Genomic DNA, 27,463 nt, shown 5'->3' on the forward strand with positions numbered 1-27,463 from the left:
TTCAAAATTCAATATGCGAAATTTATTGACGAAATGTGTTCAAATTCCGGGAGGCCGTGCGCATGCGGCTGTTTATAAGCACCGCGGAGGAGATCGCGGCCGGCGAGCTCGCGCACGCCACCCGGCACCAACGGGAGGCCGGAAATAGCTCCAAGCCGAGCGGATTGGCACTTTATAAGCACCGCGGAGGTGGTGGCGGCGCCTCATTCGACTTCCAGCGGCCGGCGAGCTCGCGCGCCCGCCCGGCACATCCGGGAGGCCGTGCGCACGAGCCAAGTGGCCGAAAATAGCCCCCGCCGAGCGGATCGGCTGTTTATAAGCACCGCGGAGGTGGTCGCGGCGTCTCATTCGACTTCCAGCGGCCGGCGAGCTCGCGCACCCGCCCGGCACATCCGGGAGGCCGTGCGCACGAGCCAAGTGGCCGAAAATAGCCCCCGCCGAGCGGATCGGCTGTTTATAAGCACCGTGGAGGTGGTGGCGGCGCCTCATTCGAATTCCAGCGGCCGGCGAGCTCGCGCACCCGCCCGGCACATCCGGGAGGCCGTGCGCACGAGCCAAGTGGCCGAAAATAGCCCCCGCCGAGCGGATCGGCTGTTTATAAGCACCGCGGAGGTGGTGGCGGCGCCTCATTCGACTTCCAGTGGCCGGCGAGCTCGCGCGCCCGCCCGGCACATCCGGGAGGCCGTGCGCACGAGCCAAGTGGCCGAAAATAGCCCCCGCCGAGCGGATCGGCTGTTTATAAGCACCGCGGAGGTGGTCGCGGCGTCTCATTCGACTTCCAGCAGCCGGCGAGCTCGCGCACCCGCCCGGCACATCCGGGAGGCCGTGCGCACGAGCCAAGTGGCCGAAAATAGCCCCCGCCGAGCGGATCGGCTGTTTATAAGCACCGCGGAGGTGGTGGCGGCGCCTCATTCGACTTCCAGCGGGCCGCGCACTCGCGCACGCCGCCCGGTTCAAATTTTCTAAGTGCAACGCACAATGAGATGCATGAGAAACGGCCTTGGTTACCATCACATTTGAAGCGATGAATACGAAGTTAAATTTTATGACTCGGTGTATAAGTCGAGGTCGATTTTTTTCGGTCGATTTTGGATCGAAAAAGGTCGACCAATACACCGGCAAATACGGTATTTATTATAAGTGTCAAACGTAATAAAAAAAAAAAATAATGAAACTTGAAACTGTAATTCCTCCTATTACCAAAGGGTGGCAGCACCACCCCTCTCCGCTCATTTCTGCCATGGCGACTGCAAAGAAAACGTGGAAAGTTGACATTGAGGGCCGTCGCTTTCAAGAGAAATGGGAATTACGATACTTCTTCACTGAAAATCAAGGCAATTGTGTAAATTTGGAAAGAGGCGGTTGTTTTGTTTAAGGATTTCAACCTAAAGAGACACTATCAGACTAAACATTCTAACACCAGGGATGAGCATGGCAAATGAAAAAAAAAAACACTGAAAAGTAGCCAGGGTCTGGGGGCCGCATCCCCCACTGGGGCATTCTTTGGGTGTGTGAATGTGATTCTTGTGTGTGTGATTATTATATGAAGCGTGTGAAGGGTGTGTGGTGTGTGGTGTGCGTGCGTGCGTGCGTGTGTGTGTGTGATATATGCACATAAGTCAATGCTCAACGTCTGACGTCACACAACACTAGTAGTCGGCACACATTACATAACAAACTGCGCGTAACGGTTCTGCTGTACTAAATAACCATAAATGAAATACTCTCAGCAACACACCAAACATTAGTCATCGAGACAACAAAATACATTTGCTGGCGACCGTTAGTCGCCATGCCGCTGCGTAACGGCGACTCGTACGATGCAAGGCAAACTTAAAGGACCGCGCTGGAGCTGTCAATCAAACGGTTCGCACACGAAGCAAACCGTGATCGGACAAACGGCACAACAGTGGACAGCAGTAACAATGAAATGTGTGTGTGTGTGTGTGTGTGTGTGTGTGTGTGTGTGTGTGTGTGTGTGTGTGTGTGTGTGTGTGTGTGTGTGTGTGTGTGTGTGTGTGTGTGTGTGTGTGTGTGTGTGTGTGTATTTGGCTCCTACACATTTATAAAAGAAAATAATCCAAAGTATTGCTTGTGTTTGACTTTACTGAAATAGGACTTCATTCTTCATCTTTATGGCAGCCGTGAGGACTATTTGTCTCTCATTTGCAACAGCAAGGTGTGTAATACCGTATTGGCCTGAATGTAAGACGGTGTTTTTTGCATTGAAATAAGACTGAAAATGTGGGTGTCGTCTTACTTTCAGGGTCTAGGCATTATATCCATTCACAATGCTAGATGGTGCCAGATATCCTTAAAGTGAATGCTGAACTTAACTGCCAAGGCCAAAGCGAACCCCTGTCACGAAGAACAAAAATAGCGGTAGCACGAAGAAGAAAAATAAAAAATAGCTGTAAGAAAGAAAAGAGAAGAAAATAAGAGAAGAGATAACATAAAATGGAGAAACGTAGTAAAATTCTGGAGAAAAGTTGGTCGAAGATTGGCCAGGTTAACGGGCAGCTGAGGCGAAGTTATGATGCAAACTTCAAGATGATGGTGATACATGAGACAGAGTCTTCAAACAATTGCACAGCGGCTGTGAAATATGGTGTCACAGAGTGTAATGTACAGAGATGGAGAGCTCAAGATCGCCTAAAAAATGCTCCCAATCAGAGAAAAGCTTTCCTTGGTCCTCAGCGCTGCCGCTTTCAAGAGCTCGACAGGAGGGTGTGTGCGTACGTGGACAGTGACACTGAGCAGAGCGAGGCAGAGGATGTTTGTGAGGCGTAATGTTCTGACATGACAGATCTCAGCTACTCTCAAGTTTAAACCAGTTTGCGTTATTTTATTGCCATGTTTTTCCTTATTCAGATTTGTTCCAAGACTACACTTAGTTAGACTTCACTTTGATGGTTTATACAGTTATTGTTATTTTGTTGTTTTATCACAGTAGATTGGTTTATTTACATTTCAAAAACCAGAAGTCATTCGTTTACAAATGTGATTGCACTTTTGTTTACATATTAAATGTTCAGATATTAAGATGTGATTTTTTGCATGATTTGAATGAGGCAAAATAACTTGTTTTTTCTCTCGAATATATTATTATAATTGTTTATTTCAGATGTACTGTAATTATTTTCTGTATAAAAAATACTGTATAAAATTAATTTCCGTTTCGTTTTCGAATAATGTTATTTTGTTTCGTTCCAGTTGCTAACATGAATTGTACCGGTGAGCATCGCGCTTTCATTGTGGAGACGTTTATCAAGAACGAATCTGTAACTGCAACACAACGAGCATTCCGTTTGCATTTCATACTTGGTAGACATGAACCCGTAGCTGCTCGAAACGCGATCTTGTTATAGGGTTACTAATTTCAGATCCAGTGGATCAGCATTGAAACAAAAATCAACCGGCCGACCTCGCACCGCCAGAACTCCAGAAAATGTGGCAGTGTTAAGACCGAAATAACATTATTCGAAAACAAAAATTAAACGAAACAAAATGGTATTATATGTACTTTTCAGGAAAAAAAAATTGTTTCGTGAATTTATTTGCATTTTATTAAACCTACAAATGTGTCAATGCAAACTTTTTCCAAGAGGGCTAGATTTGATGAAGTGAAGGGGCCCAGGTAGCTAATAGTTTTTTCAGAAGTTTTTTTAACTACCGTATTTTCTGGACTATAAGTCGCTTCGAAAAAAAATTAACTGCCGTATTTTCCGGACTATAAGTCGCTCCGGAGTATAAGTCGCACCAGCGATAAAATGCCCCAAAAAGTGAAAAAAAAACATATATAAGTCGCTCCGGAGTATAAGTCGCATTTTGGGGGGCAATTTATTCGACAAAATCCCACACCAAAAACAGTCATGAACGAGCAACAACAGGCTAAACAATAGCAACAACAGGCTAAACGATAGGTATGCTAACGTGACAAACACAAACAAATAACTGAGAACGGGCCTGACGTAACATATAGAGTGATTAAGGACAACTATTACATGAATAACATGTTTATAAAACCACCGTGGTCACTCCAATTCATTAAATCCATCGATCATTCGATACGATACCAACAGGCTAAACGATAGGTATGCTAACGTGACAAACACAACTGAGGAGCTGAGAACGGCCCTGACGTAACATATAGAGTGCTTTAGGACAACCATTACATAAATAACATGTTTATAAAACCATCGGTGTCACTCCACTTCATTAAATCCATCGATCGTTCGATACAATAGCAACAGGCTAAACGATAGGTATGCTAACGTGACAAACACAAACAAAGAGCTGAGAATGGGCCTGACGTAACATATAGAGTTATTAAAGAAAATGATTACATGAATAACACGTTTATAAAATCATTGGTGTCATTCCAATTCATTAAATCCATCGATCATTCTTTGTCAACAATGGGTGCGCGCGGCTGAAGGCGCTTGCACTTCAAAATATTCCACAGGCTCATGTAACGATATATAAACTATATTTCAAATAACTATAATATAAGCAATAATATTATATAACCATCCGTGCACTTTAAATCCATTAAATCCATCGATCAAATTCCTCGTCCTTTGTCAACATTGCCGCGCGTGCGCCCTGACGTCAGCCTCGTCTTTATTCCACAGATCTAGTGTATAACTATATTGTAGCGATAACAAAGTACAAGGATAGACGTGGGTTTGGTAAACGGCTCTTTATTAAACAAAACAAACTTCCAAGCGCGTGGCGGCGTGGACTTCCAGACACGAGAACTCCATGGCATAGGACCGGGCGTGCGTAATGGCCATGTCCGAGCCCCATGCACCGTTCGCGGACAGCCACTCGGCCGAGCGCCGGCCCCCGACTCAGTAGAGTAGGACCGGGCGTGCGTTAAAGCCATAATAGTTTTTCAAACCTTCTATGTCACTCCAAATCCTTAATTCCTTCAAACTCTTTGTTCTCCGTGTCACTTAGAAATGATCATCGCTAATGATGCCGGTAGTCCTTTCGTGGGTACGTTTGTCCTTTATGTAAACAACCGCCGCGCCGTGCCACTGACGTGACTTCAAAAAAAAGTAAGAGCTAGCAGGCAAGCTACAACTTAAGTGCAAGCTTGAAATCGATTGATAATGAAATGGACAAACTTTGCAGGACAAAACAACAACTCTTACTGAAAAACCTTGAAGACTCACCTCACAGCAGCCTTCCTTGGTGCCTTTTTTGATTTTGTCTTTTAGGAACAACAGTTGTCAACTCGTCTCGAACTTCAAAGACAACTTTACTTGCTCAGCACACTTCTTCTTTTTGTTTTTTGACAGTGGCGCACGTTGCTGCCTCCTAGCGGGAATTGTCGAGCGAAGCAATACAAGATTTCTACATTGTTCATACAAATTACAAATTAGGGTTCAATATTTCATATTTGATGGATTTAATTTTGGCATTTGTATAAGGCAGGCTATTTAAATCAGTGCCGACTTTCGAGTGTGTGCTGTGACGTTAGTGTTGGAAATGATATACTTTTTATCATTGGATTCTATGTAACTACTTGTGTGTGCAAGATTCTCCGCAGTATGTGACCATCTGGCCTCGTGAAAATGACTTGGGGGCATATGGCCGGCTAATGACTGGAGTCATTAGCCGCGCTATACAATAAGCCCCACAGTTAGCTAGACATGTACAGATCATGAGATTGTCATGGGATGGCTGAAGCAGACAAAGATCTTATTTAAGATGAAGTCATGAGTACGGCACAGCGATGTATTCCCTAGCGATGTATTCCCTACGTCTTTGTTAAGCTAATGGTCATGAGACGTCCATACTGCCCCGTCCATAAGAGTATCCCCTTTGTTCTGTGGGAATGGGATATGACTATGGAATGTCCTTCCTGTTTGGAAACCTATTCGATCATGTACACTTGCCCCTTTGTTTCTCTCTCAATAAATGGCACGGCTAAACTCAGAGCAGACTACGGGTCTCAGCCACACTTGCTGTGTGTCTGGGATGTGTCCTTCTGCGCAGAAGAAAACGCCAAGCCAAAAAGACCTACCGCCTCTGAGATTGATTTCTGATAAATGTTGTAAACCCAACAGTTAGCATTCTTGTAATTCGCGCGCTGAGCTTTAAAAAAGTTTTACACTAAAGCCACCCACAAACCTCCTGGAATCCTTTCATTAAAATGAGTGGCCCATGCAAAAGAAAGGTGGACACAGAGCCGAGTGTTTAAAAAAGGGTGGACAACAAATTATTTTTTCGCTTAAGTCCGATCAATGCTGGTTAGTCTGATATGCAAAGAAACGGTTGCATCATTCGAGGAGTACAATATTAGCCATCCCTTTGCTACGAAGCATGTTAACTACGCTAGCAGTCAACGCATAAACGGGTGGCTACATCGGTGTTGGAATAATTTTAAGTGAAGCTTTGGCCTGCCAGACCTGGAGGCCTCGACTTTACGAGTTTATCTTTCCTTTTATCTAGGTTCTTCCTTTTTAGTGATAGGGATGTCTTTTGATCCCTGTCAGCCATTTGTATCCTTCCTGTCCTTATGTTGTCTGTGTGTTTTCGTTCCCGTAAGAGGCCTTCACTAACAATGAGCAGGGCTTATTTGCATAGGTGACATGTTCTTTGTTTGATTCACAGGAACTTCATTCCTTTTCATTTAGATGTAGGTTTGGTTCATAGATTGTAGTTTATCAGACCTGTTTTTCTTTGTTAAGGGTTACATACAGTTAGAAGTAGTTGCATAAAAGTTATCCCATATTTACTCAATGTTTGTTTAAGGAACTGCATACCGGTTACCTCACGTTTGCTTAATGTGTGTTGAAGTGTTTAGGACAAGTTACTTATTATTATTATGTGTTAATTTACCAAGTAGATAAAGTTAGCAAAGGTCTAGTTGCATTTGTTCCACAGCAAAGCGGCAATCAACGTGCTTCAAGGTATTTGACCACAGTCGAGGACGAGTCAGCCAACTGTGAGGGAAGACGGCTGGGGATGGCCTCTGCGGGGGGTCACGAGCCAACAGCGAAGTGCTAATTCACACCACACTACATTCTTTTGCTAATCAGCGTTGCTACAGACACAATTCCCCCTCCCTTGAGTGTAGCAACGCCTCTGTAACCAGGGCAACCATAACATTAAAAAGAGGGGCACGTGGAGTAACGACTCAGAACTGATGGAGGTTGTAACTGAGATTGCTTTCTCTATCGTTCTCCTCGCGAGTAAACCTGTTCTGGTTGTCTTCTCCTCTTCATTCCAGCGAGTGATTTAATGTCTAATCGTATTTAGACCCAACATTTAATTGGTCCTTCGAGCCGGATGCCAACACACCTGAGGATTCCAGCGGACGGCAGCAGAGATCCAGAAAGACCGCGCGCGGCAGGACCTCCCTAGGTGGGGTCCTACATCCTTTTCAAGGGCTGGCTGTCTGCTCGTCAGCTGGGATCTAAGGGTTGAAGGCAGTCCGAGGTGCAGAGGTGAAGAGAACCAGAGGGTGAGTTTGTTTTGTTTAAAAGTGTGGTGCGGCCGAGGGCTCGTCATGCCCTGTAAAACCCTAGGTGTGTAAGTAGGACAACGGAAGTCCACAGACCCTGCATAACTGAAATTTCGTCTAGGACAGTGGATGTCCAAGTAGTAGGTTGCGGAGCCGCAGAAAAGCTGAAAATGAAATTTCCGTCTATAATATCCGTAATACTGAGTGATTGAGAGTGTGAATGGGAATACGTATCACTAGATACAGTATTCCATATTAAAGCAGTGGGGAACACATAACGTGGTTCTGTGGACGCAATAGGCAAGGATTCTCCACCAGAACGCTGGTAGAAGTGAGAATCACCACAGAATCTTTTCGTTATCCCACTGGAAACACCCGGCTTTAGAAACCCCTATGGTTTTACAGTTGGGACCAAATTGATTAAAATGGGGAACGGGAAGAGTAAAAATAATATCCGAGATAATCTTAAATGTAAAGATTGGAAAATAATTGAAAGGCAGGATCCCGACCGACTTAAAAACCTCGATAAATGGGTTAAGAAATATAAATTTGAGGGACAACTAAAAACAACCAAATTGATAGAACTTAGAGGCGCCATAAAAGAGAAAACAAAGAGAGACCCTAGAAAAATGAAAAAAGAAGGAGATGAGGATGTGGTGTTTTGGCTCAAAGTAGCAGGAGAGAGAGAGAGGGGAGAAAAGGAGAAAGTGGAAAAGGCACTGTATTGTAGGAAGGAAGATGATGAGACTGGGCCTAATAGTAGGCAGGCAAGAGATAATCAATAATAATCAAAGATTACAGAGAGCTAGAGAAGAAGGGGGAGGTGTAGAGGAAGTAGAGAAGCGCGTAGGGAAAGCACATGCTACAACTTCAAAACATAAGGTCATAGAGAAGTTGTATCCACAAATACCCGACACTGGTGCACAAGAGGGGTCACCCCCCCCCCCCCTTATGGGTTAACAGACAGAGCCACCAGACAGAAAAACCCAATAGAAATGGATTGGTCAAAGGAAATGGGAGCAAACTATCCATTGATCCCTAGAACCAAACCTGGGTCTTCAGCCCCAGTTGCTGAAGAGGCAACTGTTGAAAATTCCGAATTAACTCCAGATATGCCACTGTATCCAATGATACAAGTGGCCAACCCAAATTATGACCCAAGAAATGAACAAGTACACCCCAGGGTGGTAATGGTTTACAGAACATGGACAATGGATGATGTAAGGAAAGCATTAGAAGGGGTAGTTTCTTATAGGGAGGATGTGGAACAGTTCTGTACAGGAATGGAAGACTTGAGGAGATCTTATAGTTTGAATGGGACTGAAGTCCAACAAGTCTGGATGACTGCTTTGGGCCCAGAGTGGCATTTGGTCAGAGGAGAGTGGGCACCCATAAATGCTCGGGGTCAACCCTTACCCTATAATAGCCCAGAATGAATTAATCAAATGGAAGGGCTGATTAACCGGGTACGCAACAGATATAGAATGAGAGCAAATTATACAGAGATAGGGAGAACAAAACAAAATGATAATGAAGCCTTTGACGAGTATCGAGTGCGCATGACAAAAGTGTTTAAAACACACAGTGGGCTGGTGGAAGATATTGCGCCTCAAGGTGCTTATCAACAGCAATTAAAAAATGCCATCCACGCAGGGTCCAGGCCAGCAATACAAGGCTGGGTGATCAAACATTATATAGGCATGAACACCGGAACTTTAGAGGAATACATAAATCATGCCCTCCATGCAGAAAAAGTAGTCAAAGAAAAACAGAAACAAGTGAAAGCGACAAAGACATTTTTTTTGGTAGATGAGGACAGTGACACTTTCTACCAAGATATAGACAGAGGGTGGAAAGGTCAGAGGGGGCGAGGAGCCACTAATAGAGGAGGCTCCAAGGGCCACGGGAGAGGATTTGTACCTTATGGTGAACGTGAATGTTGGAATTGTGGAGAAAAGGGCCACATGGCACACAATTGTCCATATAAACAAAACAATAATGACTAGTACAAGATCAAAATAAATCAGATTCTCATGTAATAAAGTGGGGACCTGGCAGCCTAAATTAAAGAGAAATTAGCTTAAATATACAGGAGATATTTGTGTTAAAAGGATAAAGTAAGATAAAGAAACACTGAAGTTAAAATTTGCAAAATAAATGGAACAGAATTACAAATAGCTCCTGAAACTAAAATAGAGAATAAATCTGACAAATAAGATGAGCAAAAAGGTGTTCTTAGTACGCTCTATGTGGTTTTATATGTTGTGCATCATCCTCTTGTGCTGATGTGTGTGTGTGCGCGTGTGCGCAGAGGATCCTCATGAATGTTGTGTATATGTGTGTGAGTGTGAGTGACATGTGTGTCTTATAGAAGAAATCAGTAATGGAGAATGTTCAGGAGGCTGTTGAGCAATAATAAGGTAATTGAGAAGTGGATGATGGTGTGCTTAAGTTGCTTGGAGAACCTAAGATGAGCAGTGTGTGGCAGTAGAGAAAATAAGACGTGTGTGGCAGAAAGTGACTAGAACGGTGGCTTGATAGGATGAAAATAAGAGACAGCAAATGTTGTGTAGAAGACAGTGAAAGATGTTGTATGTGAACATGATGAAAGGGGGCAACAGCAAAGTTGGCCTGCCCTTTGAGAGGGTGAGACTGACAAGCGTGCCTGCGCTCGCGCGTAGTCGCGGGTCGGGGCTGTGCGCGTACGCCTGTGCTATGCTCGTGTGGGCGGTGGGCCGGCATCATGATTGTTGCAGGAAATGGCCAGCCTGTGACCAATCAACATTGATGCCGCGTCCCCCCCTCACACGGGGGGTGCTATGGCTGTGGGCGAGGCAGGGAAAGTGTGAGTTTCTCAGAGAATGTTTGAAGCAGGGTGATGCTTAAGGAAGATGTGACAACATTAGCATGAAGGATAAAAGGCACTGATGAAAAAAAAAAAAAAAAAAAAAAAAAAAAAAAAGGTATAACCAAAACGTCAAAATAGAGGATGACGTTTGCGCAGCGTTGTTTGTTGGTATTGTTTATGATCTGTGTCTCTGCTGTTTTTGTGTTGTCTGTGTGCTGTCAGTGTTATGTGTTGAAAGAATGAAATTGGCTAATATACGTAGGTGCACAAAATAATTTTATCTGATTTGCACCGCAAAACAAAATCAATTTTGAAAAAATAGGAAGTAAAGAAAAGCAAGCAATTTGTTTATGGGCAGAAACTGGTCCACACTGCATTAATGCCTAGCCTTGATGAAACAAAATTTGAGAGATGGAAAGAACTTGCTTTCTGGAATTGGATGAAGAAAAATTATGTAATAACGACATTTCAAAGCTAAATTTAAAATCTGAGAATAAGAGAGCGATTGAGCTAGTTAAAGTTAAGAAACAACAACAATTAACTATTATATTAATTCACTGGCAGTTATTTTGTTGATTTTTTTTTCCGATTGGTGGATTGGTTTGTCACTTTGAGAAAGAAAAACTTCCGATGCAAATGGGCAGCAATATTATCTGCCCATGCAAATGAACCGATACATATGGGCAGCAATATTGAGCCATGAAGTTGTCACGTGATGTTGACACATGGCTCAACAGGGGGGATGAAAGGGCAGTTCAGTCGGCTTTATACAACATATGGATTTGATTCATATTCAAAACATTTATAAAAAAAATAAATAAAAAAATTGTAGAGCTTGTTTACCATGTGCTAAACTCAATCCACAGGGTTATAATGCCTGGTCATAATAGATGCATTCTCAAAATGGATTGAATTGGCTTCAAAATAAATACTGAATGCCTTAACAGTGGCAAAAATGTTATGTAACGAAATAATACTTTGGCAACAACAGCTGTAGAAGTTAAAGAATGAAATTAATATCTCTAAAATGAATGTTTATAATTGGTTTCAGGTAACTGCCTATAAGAGTAACTGGTAAAAGAAACGATTGATTGCTAATGGCAAAACAAGCTGCAAACCAGAGAGAAAAAGAAAAAAAAAAGAAAAGAAAAAATTGAATATGTCATGTGTATGGGTTTGCGACCGATTCTTTATGTTGTACCATTACCATTGACCAAAGATTGTGTGAAATCTGTCACGTCTACTGATTGTGAAATGTGCAACAGAGCGTTCTATATAATATCCGTTGAGGAAAAGAAAAGAAACCATTGCTTCTAGAGAATGTAGTCAAGCAAAATTGTATATGTATCGACACGCCAAGATCTGGGGAAAAGCTGGTAAAAATCAAAATGTCTTTAAATTTGAGAGGCGACGATGATCTGACTTTAATTGATGCAATTAGAGTCCCCAGAGGAGTTCCTGATTAATAAGAATTAATTGACCAAATTGCAGCAAGATGGGAGTCTTCCATTTGTTGGTGGTGTACGATAAACAAAAACGTAGACAGGATAAATTACATCCATTACAACGTGCAAAAATTGGGCAAATGGACACAAGCGGCGCTTGAGGCAGTGCATGAACAGCTAGCCACGACTTCCCTAATGGCCTTCCAGAATCGCATTGCTCTTGATATGTTGTTGTCTGAGAAAGGAGGGGTCTGTGCAATGTTCGGAGAACAGTGCTGTACCTTTATCCCCAACAACACCGCCCCTGATGGGAGCCTGACAAAGGCCATTGCAGGCCTGCGATCCCTCAACACGAGGATGAAAGAGCACTCTGGTGTGGACACATCAATGTGGGACAACTGGATGCATGCCTTTGGGAAGTATAAAGCACTTGTGTCCTCAATTATAATATCAGTTGCAGTATTTACTGCTATACTCACCTTGTGTGGATGTTGTTGTATTCCATGTCTGCGTGCTCTGTTTAATCGTCTCATCACTACAGCAATATCGCCCATGGAAGACAAGATGGCCCGGGTATGCCTAATGTCTGAACGCCAACATGTTGATGATAACGATGAAGATGAAATTTTTGCACTTGAGTTTACAGACTTTTTCCCAGATCTGTGTGTTTCCGAATGATGATGATGCAACATTTATCCTTTTTAGTGTAAACATATTTGTGCTCATACCTGTGATCCGACAACTGAAAATCGAGTGAAGTGGGTGTTTTTGGTGATGTAAAAATTGAGCAAATATGTGATAAACAGGGGGAAATGTTGGAATAATTTTAAGTGAAGCTTTGGCCTGCCAGACCTGGAGGCCTCGACTTTACGAGTTTATCTTTCCTTTTATCTAGGTTCTTCCTTTTTAGTGATAGGGATGTCTTTTGATCCCTGTCAGCCATTTGTATCCTTCCTGTCCTTATGTTGTCTGTGTGTTTTCGTTCCCGTAAGAGGCCTTCACTAACAATGAGCAGGGCTTATTTGCATAGGTGACATGTTCTTTGTTTGATTCACAGGAACTTCATTCCTTTTCATTTAGATGTAGGTTTGGTTCATAGATTGTAGTTTATCAGACCTGTTTTTCTTTGTTAAGGGTTACATACAGTTAGAAGTAGTTGCATAAAAGTTATCCCATATTTACTCAATGTTTGTTTAAGGAACTGCATACCGGTTACCTCACGTTTGCTTAATGTGTGTTGAAGTGTTTAGGACAAGTTACTTATTATTATTATGTGTTAATTTACCAAGTAGATAAAGGTAGCAAAGGTCTAGTTGCATTTGTTCCACAGCAAAGCGGCAATCAACGTGCTTCAAGGTATTTGACCACAGTCGAGGACGAGTCAGCCAACTGTGAGGGAAGACGGCTGGGGATGGCCTCTGCGGGGGGTCACGAGCCAACAGCGAAGTGCTAATTCACACCACACTACATTCTTTTGCTAATCAGCGTTGCTACAGACACAATTCCCCCTCCCTTGAGTGTAGCAACGCCTCTGTAACCAGGGCAACCATAACATTAAAAAGAGGGGCACGTGGAGTAACGACTCAGAACTGATGGAGGTTGTAACTGAGATTGCTTTCTCTATCGTTCTCCTCGCGAGTAAACCTGTTCTGGTTGTCTTCTCCTCTTCATTCCAGCGAGTGATTTAATGTCTAATCGTATTTAGACCCAACAATCGGAGAGGTTGACAGCTAATTTGAAGACTCAGGAAAACCTTACTCAACGACAAACTGCGGATCAAAAGTCAAGTACAGAGGCAAGTTTTTGATGCACCACCTGTTTTCGACTAATCTTAACTTTTAAAGTTTTAAAGGCCGACTTTAAGGAAGTGTTTCCTGTTTCCTCACCTCTGTCACCAGGTGTTTGTGAGTTAAAGCTCCCGCACCACCAGACTCGCCAACAGCTTCTTTCTCCAGGCTGTTTGGACCCTGAACTTGCTACCCCCTTCTGCGTAGCGTGTGGCACTGTTGCGCTATTTTCTGGAATGTCTGCTGTATGCGCACTTGCTCCTTTTTTTGCTCCTCTTATTTATTTATTTGTTGTGTTATTTATTCATTATTTATTCAGCACGCTGTTGTTATACTTGTTTATTTCTTTGTCTGTTGTGGGCCATGTCTTGTCACCGTGGGATAGGGGGGAACGAAATTTCGGTTTCTTTGTGTGTCTTTGGCATGTGGAGAAATTGACAATAAAGCTGACTTTGACTTTGACTTTCAGATATCCATTACCGTGTTGCTGTTTTGATTTCTTTATTAGTTTATTTAGATGTATTCTTTCACTGATTATTCAAGATGATGTATTTGGTCAGAATGTTTGCAGTTTGATGTGATTTCGCCTCATAAGATAAATATCTTTAATAAATCTGACTTGCAGGCGCGGAAGTGATGGAAACTGTTATTCATAATAACAGTCTCATATTTAATGAGAATCAATGATAGTAGTTTTTGGTGAAATATTGATTTTAATGCTGTTAACAAATGCTTTTGTTTTCAAAAAGCTTTTTTTGAATATCCATGCTTTAAAAAGCCAAAACATTTTATGCAATGACCTTTACATGTCGTTTATATTACTTCACACAAACACTACATCCATCTGCTCCTGGTTCGGCCCTCAGGTCAAAATTTGGAACCCAATTCGGCCCAACAAATCAAAAGGTTTGCCCACCCCTGGTATAAGGTCTATGGAATAATCTAATATAGACTTCCATATCAGGTTACAGAAATAACCACACTTCACACAGATCAATAGTTGTTTAAAACAAAGCAATACAACTTCTGTACATTATTTATACAACTTATAGATGGTTTAGGGTTTAATATTTCATATTTGATGGTGGGGACAAGCGGTATAGAAAATGGATGGATGGATGGATGGATGGATGGATGGATGGATGGATGGATGGATGGATGGATGGATGGATGGATGGATTTAATTTTAGTCACAGGTTACAGAAAGAACCACACTTCACATGGATCAATTGTTGTTTAAAACAAAACAACACAACTTCTGTACATTATTTATACAACTTGCAGCTGGTTTAGCGTTTGATATTTCATATTTGATGAATTTAATTTTGTCATCTATTTTACGTTATTCCATAGCCCTAATATCATGTTATATAAATAACCACACTTCCCACAGATCAATGGTTGTTTAAAACAAAGCATCACAACTTATGTACTTTATTTATACAACTAACAGAACGGTTTTGGCTTTAATATTTCATATTTGAAGGATTTAATTTTGTCATCTATTTTAAGGCTACTCCATAGGCCTAATATCAGGTTACCAAAACAACCACACTTGCACGCGGATCAATGGTAGTTTAAAACAGAGCATCACAACTTCTGTACATTATTTATACAACTTTCAGAATGGTTTTGGGTTTAATATTTCATATTTGATGGATTTAATTTTGTTGTCTACATTGTCTATGTGTAGACCTAAAATAAACGTCTATATTAGACGTTCTCAATAGTCACTATACACCCCTTCCTCTTTTTAGTTTTAAGTAATATATAATATTACGTAATATAATTACTTAATTACGGTATATATATATATATATATATTCGTTTTTGAACGTCAAGGTTCTCGAACAAATTGGAATTCTAACAAAAAATTTGAGATTTTTTGCTTCAGTTGTCAAACAAATTTCGGAGGTCAAACCTCGCGAGATGAGCCGAGAGGACCCGAGAAAACCCGACCGTGCGGCCCGGATGCCGACTGACTCCGTCATTATTGAATTTTCGTTACTTTGTTAGATGTATTGTGTATATATGTTATCATGCGTTCCCTAATGAGCACTTATTAATAAAATTATTGCACAGAATGCTTGCTGTTTCGCCTTGCAGACGTCCACCAGTCCACAACAAGTCATACGATGCTGTCTGGAGCTTCCTGACCTTCTACATCTCTGGGAATCCGAGAAAGCTGTTGATAGCTCAAACTATTTTGTTGATGTCTGTGACTTCCTATTTCACTTAGCATTTTGTCTTTGCACTCTTTTCTCATGGTGTCTTGTCTGTGACTTTTTATTTCACATAGCATTTTGTCCTTGCATTCTTTTTGTTTCTCATGGCATCCTGTCTGCAACTTCTTTTTTCACATAGAATCTCGTTTCTTCTCTCATGAGACAAAGCCCACGCTTCCCCCACCTGAGGGGCTAGTCTCACATTGTGGGTAGGGCATTCCTAAATAAAAAGAGTGAGGAGTGTATACAGACCTTTAGTGTATTCGGATTGCTGTAAGTCTGGATGCACTCCTCGCGAGAAAAGACTCAATATTCTGCCTCACTGGTTTTGTCTGCTGATCCTTTTGCTGATCTTGAACCTGACAGTCAAGGTTCTCGAACAAATTGGAATTCTAACAAAAAATTTGAGATTTTTTGCTTCAGTTGTCAAACAAATTTCGGAGGTCAAACCTTGCGAGATGAGCCGAGAGGACCCGAGAAAACCCGACCATGCGGCCCGGATGCCGACTGACTCCGTCGTTATTGAATTTTTGTTACTTTGAGGATTGTATTAACCCCTCATCATGCCTCCAAAGAAAGCAAGTGGGAGCAGTAAAGCCATCCTAAAACACAAAGATGCTCTTAAAGCAATGCGACAGTGAGCGCCCGGCGTGCTGCGGTTGCGCGATCGGACCAAATTAAGCTCCCTGCACACTGAGGTCCACTTACATTTTGGAAAGTACATCAGGACTTTAAAAATATTTTCTAAATTTCAGCGACGGCTCTGTCACCATAATGCGACCAGCATGGTGCAGTTGCGCGGTACGGTTGCGCGTTCGGCGGTGCGCTGCAGTTGCGCGATTGGACAAAAATCCACAAATGAAAAAATGCTCAAAAAATGTGCTTTTTATAGGTCTTGGAACGGATTAAATCTTTTTCTATTATCTGTAATGGGAAAAATAGATTTCGAAATTCGAACGATTCACTTCTCGAACCGCCTTCTGGAACGGATTGTGGTCGAAAACCGAGGTTTGACTACACACACACACACACACACACACACACACACACACACACACACACACACACACACACACACACACACACACACACACAGGGTCCGGCAAAACGATCTGACACATTTGTATGTTTATCCATCCATCCATCCATCTATTTTCTGTACCGCTTTGTCCCCACGGGAGTTGCGGGCGTGCTGGAGCCTATCCCAGCCGTCATCGGGCAGTAGGCGGGGGACACCCTGAACCGGTTGCCAGCCAATCACAGGGCACACGGAGACGGACAATCATTCACACTCGCAGTCACACCTAGGGACAATCTGGAGTGCTCAATCGGCCTACCAAGCATGTTTTTGGGATGTGGGAGGAAACCGGAGTGCCTGGAGAAAACCCTCGCGGACATGGGGAGAAAATGCAAACTCCACACAGGGAGGGCCGGAGGTGGAATCGAACACGCACCCTCCTAACTGTGAGGCGGACGTGCTACCCCAGAGCCGCCTCAGTTGTAGGTTTAAAAAAATGCAAATAAATTAAAGATTTCTTTTCGTTATTATTTTCAAAAAGTACATATACCGTATTGGCTCGAATATAAGACGACCCCGATTATAAGACGACCCCCTCTTTTTCAAGACTCAAGTTTGAAAAAATACTTTTTGAACACCAAATTTAATTTTTATACAGAAAATAATTACATCTGAAACAAATGATTAAAACAATATTTTCGAGAGAAAAAGCATGTTATTTTGCCTCATTCAAATCATGTAAAAACTGTCTATCACATCTTAATACCTGAACATTTAAATATGTAAACTAAAGTGCAATCACATTTCTAAATGAATGGCTTCTGGTTTTTGAAAGTTTTTGTTTTTTGTCACCATGTTTTTCCTCTTTTGAGGCGCTTTTGGTTTTTTGCTGACTCCAACCTGTCAGAATAAATTCCCTTTTTGTTGGCACTCTGCATCCGAGTCCTCTTCTTGATCCAAGTCTGACACTAAGTGCAATCACATTTGTAAATGAATGGCTTCTGGTTTTTGAAATGTAAATAAACAAATCTACTGTGATTAAACAACAACATTGCAATAACTGCATTAACCATCAAAGTGAAGTCTAACTGTAGTCTTGAAACAAATCTGAATTAGGAAAAACATTGCTATAAAATAATGCAAACTGCTGCGGCTATTGTTGGGGAGCCTGAGGACTGTATAGGGGGTTGGCTCGGATGGTTATGCTCTTTTCACTCCCGGGTGTCGGTCAGAACACAGGCGGGAAGAAAATGGTTCAGGTTTGATTGCTTTACTTAATTATTGGCAAAAAAAAATAAAAATAAAGAATCATAAATGAAATACTCTCGGCAACACACCAAACATAAGCCATCGATCGAGACAACAAAAGTACATTTGCTGGCGACCGTTAGTCGCCATGCCGCTGCGTAACGGCTACTCGTACGATGTGAGGCAAATTTAAAGGAGCGCGCTGAAGCTGTCAATCAAACGGCGCGCACACGAAGCAAACCGCGATCGGACAAACGGCACAACAGTGGACAGTCGTAACAATGAAATGTATATACTCACTTTGTGTCAAAGACGCACACGATAACAGCAACATACTCAGTCAATACAAGCAACCTTTAATTTACCGCTGCGCACAAGTGAAAATCGGTATAATGTCTAGACCCCGAATATAAGACAACCCCCACTTTTTCAGTCTTATTTCAATGCAAAAAACATCGTCTTGTATTCGGGCCAAAACGGTAATGCCGTTTTGTTTTGTTTTGTTTTGTTTTGTTTTGTTTTGTTTATGCCAGACCCTGTAAATGATCTGACACATTTGTAGCTTTAATAAAATGCAAATAAAATAAAGTTTTTCTTTATTTTCGAAAAGTACATATACAGTAACCCCTTGCTACATCGCGGTTCGTTTATCGCGGTTTCACTCCATCGCGGATTTTTTTTCAAAATTATTTTTTTTTAAAGTAATAAGAGTTCTAAAAACATATTTAGTGTTGTACTTTGTTATAGAAAATTTGTTATAATAATAAAAGAGTTCTAAAAACATATTTACAATATGTACACCTATACCTTGTTATAAAAAAATTATAATAATAAAAGTTTTTCTAAAACGTATGTGTTAAGAATTCTCCATGTATTTTATGTTATTTAGCCGTGCTTTGATTTGAGGTAGGGTGATTTACAGTGGAGCCTTAGTTTTCAACCACAATCCGTTCCAGAAGGCTGTTCAAGAAGTGAATTGTTTGAATTACAAATCATGTTTTCCCATTACAAATAATGGAAAAAATATAATCCGTTCCAAGCAAAAAAAAAAATGCTTTTTTTAAAGCATTGTTTCATTATTTTACACCATAAACTGCATGAATAAGTGAGTAGGTAATGTATAAATAAATAATGTAAATAAACTAAATTAATAGAGTAGGCAAGGCTGGGGAATGTATTGCCATTTCTGTAGCAACTTGCTTGTGTGTTTCATTCTAATAGTGAAAGATATATTTTTAAATTGTGAGGGGGAAAAAAAGCACATCAAAACATTTGTTTTAATTTTACCGATGAAAGACAACATTTCAAAGATCATGTGAAAGAAAACAGCAAAGACCTTTTCTTAATTTCAAAAAGGTAAGCACAGTTGCCCCTCTCGCAACATCACTTCCTTTAAGAGCGTTTTTTATTTTTCAAGATCGAACTTATTGTCAATTTTTCCATGCAAAACTCACGCGCCAACTCTGACACGCACACCGGACTCATATTTTGCGATTAATTTTCTTTTTAAATTTGACCGTTTTGCACACTACTTTCCTCTTTTCGCCATGATCAGCTTTACTGCTCCCACTTGCTTCCTTTGGAGGCATGATTAGAGTTGATGCAATCCTCAGAGCAGTGTTTCCCAACCGCTGTGCCGCGGCACACAAGTGTGCCGTGACGAATCATCAGGTGTGCCGCCCAGTTTCGTCTAATTGACTCAAAGTGAGAAGCATGTAGTGATAGACAGGGCAATTAAATGCTCTTCCAATAGAGGGCAGTGTATCAGAGCGAGATATGTCTACTCTAGCAGTAGGAAGTTCATAGTTATCCTCGAGTGAGACAGTGCAGGTAATAGCAATGGATAAATATTTGAAAAGAAAAGGTACTCAATCTGACCTGGGTCCTGTAGAAAATTCTGACCCAGATGAAGGCCCTAGCATGAGCACTGGTCAAAAGAAAGCAAAAAAGGTGAGCTCAAGACAATATAATGAAGGCTATCTTGCCTTTGGATTTACTTTTACCGGAGAAAAAAGTGCGGCAACTCCGCTATGCCTGGTGTGCGGGGAAAAGTTGTCCAACAGTGCCATGGTTCCCAGTAAACTCAAACGCCATTTAGATACAAAACACCCGTCACTACAAAACAAGAGTATGGACTATTTTGTTCAACTGCGTGAACGAACTGGGAAACAGGCAGAGCTACTGAGGAAAACCACCAAGACGGGTGAGAAAGCTCTTAGAGCTAGTTACCAAGTTGCTGAACTCATCGCCAAATCAAAACAGGCACACACCGTAGGAGAGACGTTAATAATGCCCGCCTGCAAAATTATCTTGAAAGAGATGCTCGGCCCTGGCGCTGTTAAAGAAATAGCCCAAGTCCCTCTATCAAATAATACAATTTCCAGATGTATTCAAGACATGTCTGCAGACATTGAGAAGACAGTTTTGGAAAAGTTGCACATTAGTGGGAAATTCGCTTTGCAAATTGATGAATCTACGGATATCAGTGGACACGCGCAGCTTCTGGCAAATGTGCGCTTTGTAGACGGAGACACCATCAGTGAAAACTTTCTGTTTTGCAAGGAATTGCCAGAAAGAATAACAGGAGAAGAAATTTTTCGAGTTGTTTTAGAGTACATTGAACAAGGAGGACTAAAGTGGCAAGACTGCGTAAGTGTTTGCACCGATGGAGCAGCTGCCATGCTCGGGCGCACCAAAGGATTTGTAAACAGAGTGAAAGAGCAAAATCCAAAAGTCATCGCGACGCATTGTTTTCTGCACTGGGAAGCACTTGTTGCCAAAACATTACCAGCAAACCTAGCTCCTGTAATGGAAGATGTTGTGCACATGATAAACTTTGTGAAGACGAGACCAGTAAAAAGCCACATGTTTACATCATTGTGTGAGGAAATGGGGCAGGAGCATAAAGTGTTATTGCTCCACACGGAGGTCCGGTGGCTTTCCCGTGGCAACGTTTTAAGTCGTGTTTATGAGCTAAGGGGGGAACTCAAAGTGTTTTTGACAAATGAGAAGCATGATGACGCTAACTTGCTCTCAAATGATGAGTGGTGTGCAAGACTGGCATATCTGGCAGATATATTTAAACATCTGAATGACTTGAACACGCGAATGCAAGGTCGAAACGAAAACCTGTTCACAAGTACAGATAAAATACAGGGGTTTCGTTCAAAGGTGCTGCTCTGGGAACAACACGTGGAAAGTGCCAACCTAGAAATGTTCCCAAACACCCAGAAATGGCAGAGTGTCAACAGAGCTGCACTGTGTGAGACAATAGGTAAACATCTGCAAAGTTTGCAGCAGAAGTTGTCATGTTATTTCCCTTCACTTTCCACTGATTGCCTTGACTGGGTGAGGAACCCATATAGCTCAACTGCAGTTGGAAGGGACATGACTTTGCAGGAGCAGGAAGAAATAACTGAACTGAGACAAGATCGTGGTCTTAAGCTGCGCTTTTCGGATGTACCTTTGGACAGTTTTTGGCTGACTGCTGCCAAGGAGTTCCCTATTCTGGGAAACAAAGCAATTTCAGCTCTTCTCCCTTTCTCCACAACCTATCTATGTGAGCTGGGCTTTTCAAGCATGACTACTTTAAAGACTAAGAAAAGAGAGAGACTCAGAGCTGTTGAGGAAGATCTTCGTGTTTGTCTTTCTTCAATTCCTGCAAGAATATCAGCGTTGTGTTCAACCAAACAGGGCCAAATTTCACACTGAGTAAGTGAATTGACAATAAATGTTCATTATATTTCATTATATATACGTTTTGTGACATTTTTGTTTGGTGGTGTGCCGTGTGATTTTTGTAACATGAAATATGTGCCATGGCTCAAAAAAGGTTGAGAAACACTGCCTCAGAGTAACGAGAATGTAATAACGAACGGAGTCAGTTGGCATAAGGGTGCTCTCGGCTCATCTCGCGAGGTTCGACAACCAAAACTTCGTCCGACATCCGAAGCAAAAAAATCTCGAATTTTTTGTTCGAATACCGGTTTGTTCAAGAACTGGGGCGTTCGAAAACCGAGGCTCCACTGTATTTTGAAGGCCGTTTTCAGGCGAATCCACTTCCTGTTTTACATTCGTGTACATATTTCGGTTACAGTGGTACAGGAGTCATTGACGATGTAAGTGGGTCTCCTAACAAGAGAAATGAACGATCACATGTGTATAACCTTTAGGACAATCTTATATTGCTCCAACTGTTCGTTTAAATTCCTTTAGAGGTCCGTTTTCGCGTGTTAGCACGATCGCGAATTAGCATCTTTCCACTAACTCGTTAGCCTGCCCAGTACTTCTTGTTAACATGTTACACGCACACATGTATAATAGTCATACTTTCAATATTTATACAAAATGTTCTGTATGTTATTTGTACTATTAATGTATTATGTACATGTTTGAAACAATTATTTAATGTTCTAATAATAAAATATGCACTTAAATGGTTTCATATACATTTATTGACACACAAAAAATTTAGATTAAAAAAAAAAGTACAGATGAGAGGGTGACCGTACTTTTCGTATTTCACTTATCGCGGGTGTTTTTTGTAACTAATTATCGGCGATAAATGAGGGATTACTGTAATGCCGTTTTTTTTTGTTTTGTTTCATTTTCGTTTAGTTTTCGAATAATGTTATTTTGTTCGATTGTGGAAATGTTTTTCAAGAATGAATCTGTAACTGCAACACAATGAGCATTTCGTTTGCGCTTCAGACTTGGTAGACATGATCCGTACCTGCTCGAAACACAATCTTGTTATGGGTTACTAGCCAGTGGATCAGCAATGACACGAAAATCAATCCATTAGATACAAATAAATAAATATATATGTATATAACATGTTTTTTAAATTGTATTTTTTATTTTTAATCCAAGGTTTTACACAGTATAAGGAATAACTATTGAAAGTTATTGGGATTAAAATCCAAAAGAATCAATATGACTTTGTTTACTGTTTTAGACTAGCTCTATAAATATTACAATAAGAACAAAGTCTCGTTTAAAGACGTTGAGTGGTTATCACATTCAAGGTGTCACGACTTGACTGTGTATTTTATGTTGGTGAAAATGAACAATTCAGGTTCTACGGTTGAACTACATGCTGGGATTTCCGCAAATGCACCACAGCCGTCAGAGCGTCAGTTATCAAAAGCACACAGCAGCAACCTGAATATGGGCCAATGCAGCACAATCAGACTGACAACATGAAAATCAAGATTCTCTGATTAACCAAGCATGCACCATTAGCACATGGCTGACCAGGCCTTGCGCTAACTGACCATTGTTTTGGCGATCCTATTTACAATGCGCTCCGTAATTAATAATGGGCAATTTCCTACGGCACAGCTGAATATGTTTCACCGTGGCGCAGTGGTTGGGAAACACTGCTCTAGGCTATTTGTATCCGGACAAAAACCACACAGGCACCAGGAGAAAATGCAAATGCTGCACAGGCTTGGAATGACCAAGAGCTCTTTTCTTGCTTAAATTTGTAGCACGGTATCAATTTATCACCAATCCAGTGTGATTTTGCAGATCTCGGATCTATTTCCATTTGCTTTCCCAATTGTCACTATTTTCCGAGAAATTTATCATTCAGTGAGAAAAAAGCTTTCCCTCCTTGTCTCTCTTAAGTACACCGTCTTTAACTGTTCCATTGTAGCCTACTCTTCTGGCCAAAACACACATGCTTCTTTGTCTCAAGGGAGTCGTCAGCTCATATGATCAGTAAAGTGACAGCTTTATATCACTAATCTTTCTTGACAGGTCTATTAGCCACCCCAGAGCTTCTCAAATCATTTTCTGCCAAAGAGCGTTTTCTCAGATGTCTCGTTAACTCGGGTGGTGTGCAAAATGAACACAGCCTAAGTGCCGTTCAGTTGCATTTACTAACTTTGACGTTTATTACAGTTGCATTTCATTTTTGACAAATGTTTGGTTCAAAATATTTACTTAGGGACACTTTTTAATTTATCTAATGTGCATTATAATTTAATTGCATTATTATTTAAATACAGTTCTTTTTATATCTAAGGCAGCGTTAATGTTCAATATGAAAAATGCTACAGTGGCTTAAAACAACATTAGATGTCCCTTATACAAATAAAGTCTGCGCTACTCAATTAGTCACAATGGCAGCGCTGAGAGATTTATATTCAAATGTATTTTTTATTTTTTTATTTTACAAAAGTATTTTTTACGTGGTACTTTGTGTAAAAAATTTGAAAACCACTAAAACTATCAAAAACTAACCAATTGTTGAGACAAAATAAAATCATGATCTCAATCAAAGTCATATTTAAAATCAACTTACCAAAATGTAGTACATACATAACAATAACTCACCATTTTGTTTACTCCACTCTTAGAGTCAATGTTCAACTCGCTCAGTTTCAGCAGAGAACATTCCAGGGAAATTTTAAGATCCAGTGCTCTTCTCAAGAGGTGCTGATTAGCACCAGACTTGGTGAAGACCTATAAACATACAAACATATGTGCTTTATTTTTCAAGATACCATTTTCCCTTTCAACATACAATTGTAGTCATTAGATTGCAGAGGATGAAAATCACACTGATGCCCTCAATATAAAAAAGATGCGAAAGACAAATCATATATGGCTGGATGTCCCTGTATCACAATAAGTTGGATCAAGTACCAAATACTGTAGTTTTCTACCACCAAGCACAATTTTCATAGGGAAAGTTTCGCTTTGTTTTTTTAAGAATAGAATAGAATAGAATAGAATAGAATAGAATAGAATAGAATAGAATAGAATAGAATAGAATAGAATAGAATAGAATAGAATAGAATAGAATGCCTTTCGAATCTGCTCTGTTGGTGGGTCGGGCGATAGGTATGTAGATAGATACTACTTTATTGATCCCCGGGGGGGAATTTCAGTTGCCAGCAGCATCCACATCCAGGAGTCAAAGTCAAAGTCAAAGTCTCCTTTATTGTCAATTCCTCCGCATGTCAAGACACACAAAGAGATCGAAATTACGTTTCTCACTATCCCAGGGTGACAAGACAGAGTTCACAACGCACATACAAGTGAACAACACAGGAAAAATAAAACAAGAAGATGAACATATAAGAGTGATAGCACGCTAGCCGCTCCCGATGCACAGCAGAGTCTGGAAAGATGACAGTCAACCAGGCCACTGCGAACACGAGCACACAGCAGGCACGCACTGTCCGGTTCGTGGATCCTATCAGGCGAACGCAACCCATCTTGTCGTCCCGCGAACGAACGTAGGCCAGGAGAATGGAAGGCACGGCTGGGCTAGCTGGGTTGGCCGCAAGCCTGGCCCGACGTCTTCGCGCTGGCCCCTCTTCCGCTGCCTCGCAGACCCGCTGCCGACGCATCCCAACAATGCTCCAGGACGGAGCAGTCCGAGCTCACGACGCAGTCCAACCGGGGGAGGAAGAGCAGGCCAGTCCGGCGTCGCTCCATGACGAAGCAGTCCGAGCGCCCTTAATCTCTCCGCACCAAAGTCCAGAACGCCATAAAACCCACTTCCGCCGATGTTGAGCAGAACATGCCCGCCGCACTAGTAGCACGACTTATCACACGAAATGAACACACACAAAACTGCCGGACAAACACTCAGTAAACACTCACAAAACACCGAACGGGACAGAGAGTGGCCGCTGCGTGTGCACGCGCCGCCATCAGGTCCAAATGAGTGGATATAGACTCTAAACATAAAGTGAGAGGGACATAAATAAATTGGCATGGATAAAAAAGACAGTATGAAATGTAAAACTTAGTCCACTGGTGCAGGATTGAAATTATCGGACAGATGAGTTGCTTTGAAACTAGAATTGCACAAGGTTATAGTAGTAGCAGTAGCAGACCAGTGAGTGGCTTTTTCATCTAGAATTGCACATGATTTCATAAATCTGAGTGTATAGCATATTAAATATTATATTGTACATGTTATTAAACTTCCATGGCATCTTTCAGATGCACCTATTTCATCAATATATCGGTGTGTCTGCCCCGCAATCCAGCGATATCAACGAGTGAGTCATGGTGTTGGCTCCTGAGTGAACGATTCGTTCAAAAGTACGAATCTTTTCAGTGAACGACAGTGAACGAATCGCTTCCTAAAGTGATTTGTTCTTTTTTCAGTTCATATGGCTTCAACCAGTAGGTGTCAGTAATGCGCATTGAAGCTTGTGCCACCTCGCCGTAAAACAAAACGAAAAAGAAAATGATGTACGTTCTCGTTCACGAACGAGTCGTGAATCGCGTTTCCCGTTCACCAACGAACGGATCTGTCAGTGAACGAATCAGTGAGTGATTTGCATTACCGGTTCATCGCGAGAATGGATCAGTGAGGGAACGAATCCTGACTTCCCCGACTTCCCGTTCGCGAACGAGTCAATGGGTGAACTGCCTTCCCGTGCATCAATGGATTAGTCAGTGAACGTGTTGCGTCTCCTGCCGTGAACTATGTAAGCCAGAATGTAGATTTATGATTTGCCAAGGAAAGAACAAACCACTCACTGTAACACCACTTCTTTTATGCTCGTTTTCTCCAAGCGAATGGCTAACTTTATTGCAGGAAGGGATTCGCCGTTATGCAACAACGGGGAGATTATGCTTCTCTTTGGGTAATCTTTATTTTATAACACTTATAGTAGTTTTTACAAAACGTGTATACATATATATGCCTCTTCTCCTGGACTGCATACCTTGTCGTGGTGGAGAGGCTTGATACTCCGATGACCCTGAGAGCTATGCCGGAGGAGGTTTATACCCCTGGCAGGTTCAACCAAACCGGACAGGTCAAATGGTAGGAGGCAGACGAAGCGCAGTCCCTGGCCCTCCAGGTTAGGTGTTGGGCATAGGGCTAACATCCCCATCCGGTAAAAAAAAAGGTTTGTTAAAGAAACACAGACGACAAAAACTCGAGAACGACACTGCCTGGGAGACGAAGGGCCGCCACATGGGAGCCAAATGACACGTGGCAGTGAAAGCCGTAAGGAAGCTGCCAGGCCGACTCCCCTTCTAACCCCCAGGTTAACCATCAAAATCGCCACCTGGAACATCAGGACAATGTTCGTACTGGGGAAGACAGTCCAGGTAGCACAAGAGATGAGAAACTACAACATCTCTCTCTGGGGCTGTGTGAGACGAGGTGGCTAATGACAGGGCAGCTGAGGCTAACATCTGGAGAGAGAGTGCTGTACTCTGGTCACACAGAAGTGGGCGCCCCACACACAGAAGGTGTGGCTCTGATGCTGGCCCCGACAGCACAACGCGCTCTCATTGGCTGGGAACCGGTCAACTCACGGATCGTCACTGCCAAGTTTGCCACAAAGATGGAAAACATCAAATTGAACATCATCCAATGTTACGCTCCAACAAATGATGCAGAAGAGGACAAGAAGGACGATTTCTAACACCA

At 41.8% G+C, this 27,463-nt stretch overlaps 1 protein-coding gene across 6 annotated transcripts in view; it reads right to left on the bottom strand.

Moving 5' to 3' along the window:
* Positions 1 to 27,463, bottom strand: part of uvssa (UV-stimulated scaffold protein A) — a 237,903-nt gene that overhangs the window by 87,711 nt on the left and 122,729 nt on the right. For all 6 annotated transcript variants that reach the window (XM_088391507.1, XM_088391482.1, XM_088391489.1 and 3 more), the window contains one exon: positions 24,391 to 24,519. In XM_088391507.1, coding sequence (XP_088247633.1) covers positions 24,391 to 24,519 — 129 coding nt within the window. The remainder of the gene's footprint in view (positions 1 to 24,390; positions 24,520 to 27,463) is intronic.

This window comes from Syngnathus floridae, chromosome 1 (genome assembly GCF_059516105.1).
Source record: "Syngnathus floridae isolate MCC-2025c chromosome 1, RoL_Sflo_1.0, whole genome shotgun sequence".
Taxonomy (NCBI): Eukaryota; Metazoa; Chordata; class Actinopteri; order Syngnathiformes; family Syngnathidae; genus Syngnathus; species Syngnathus floridae.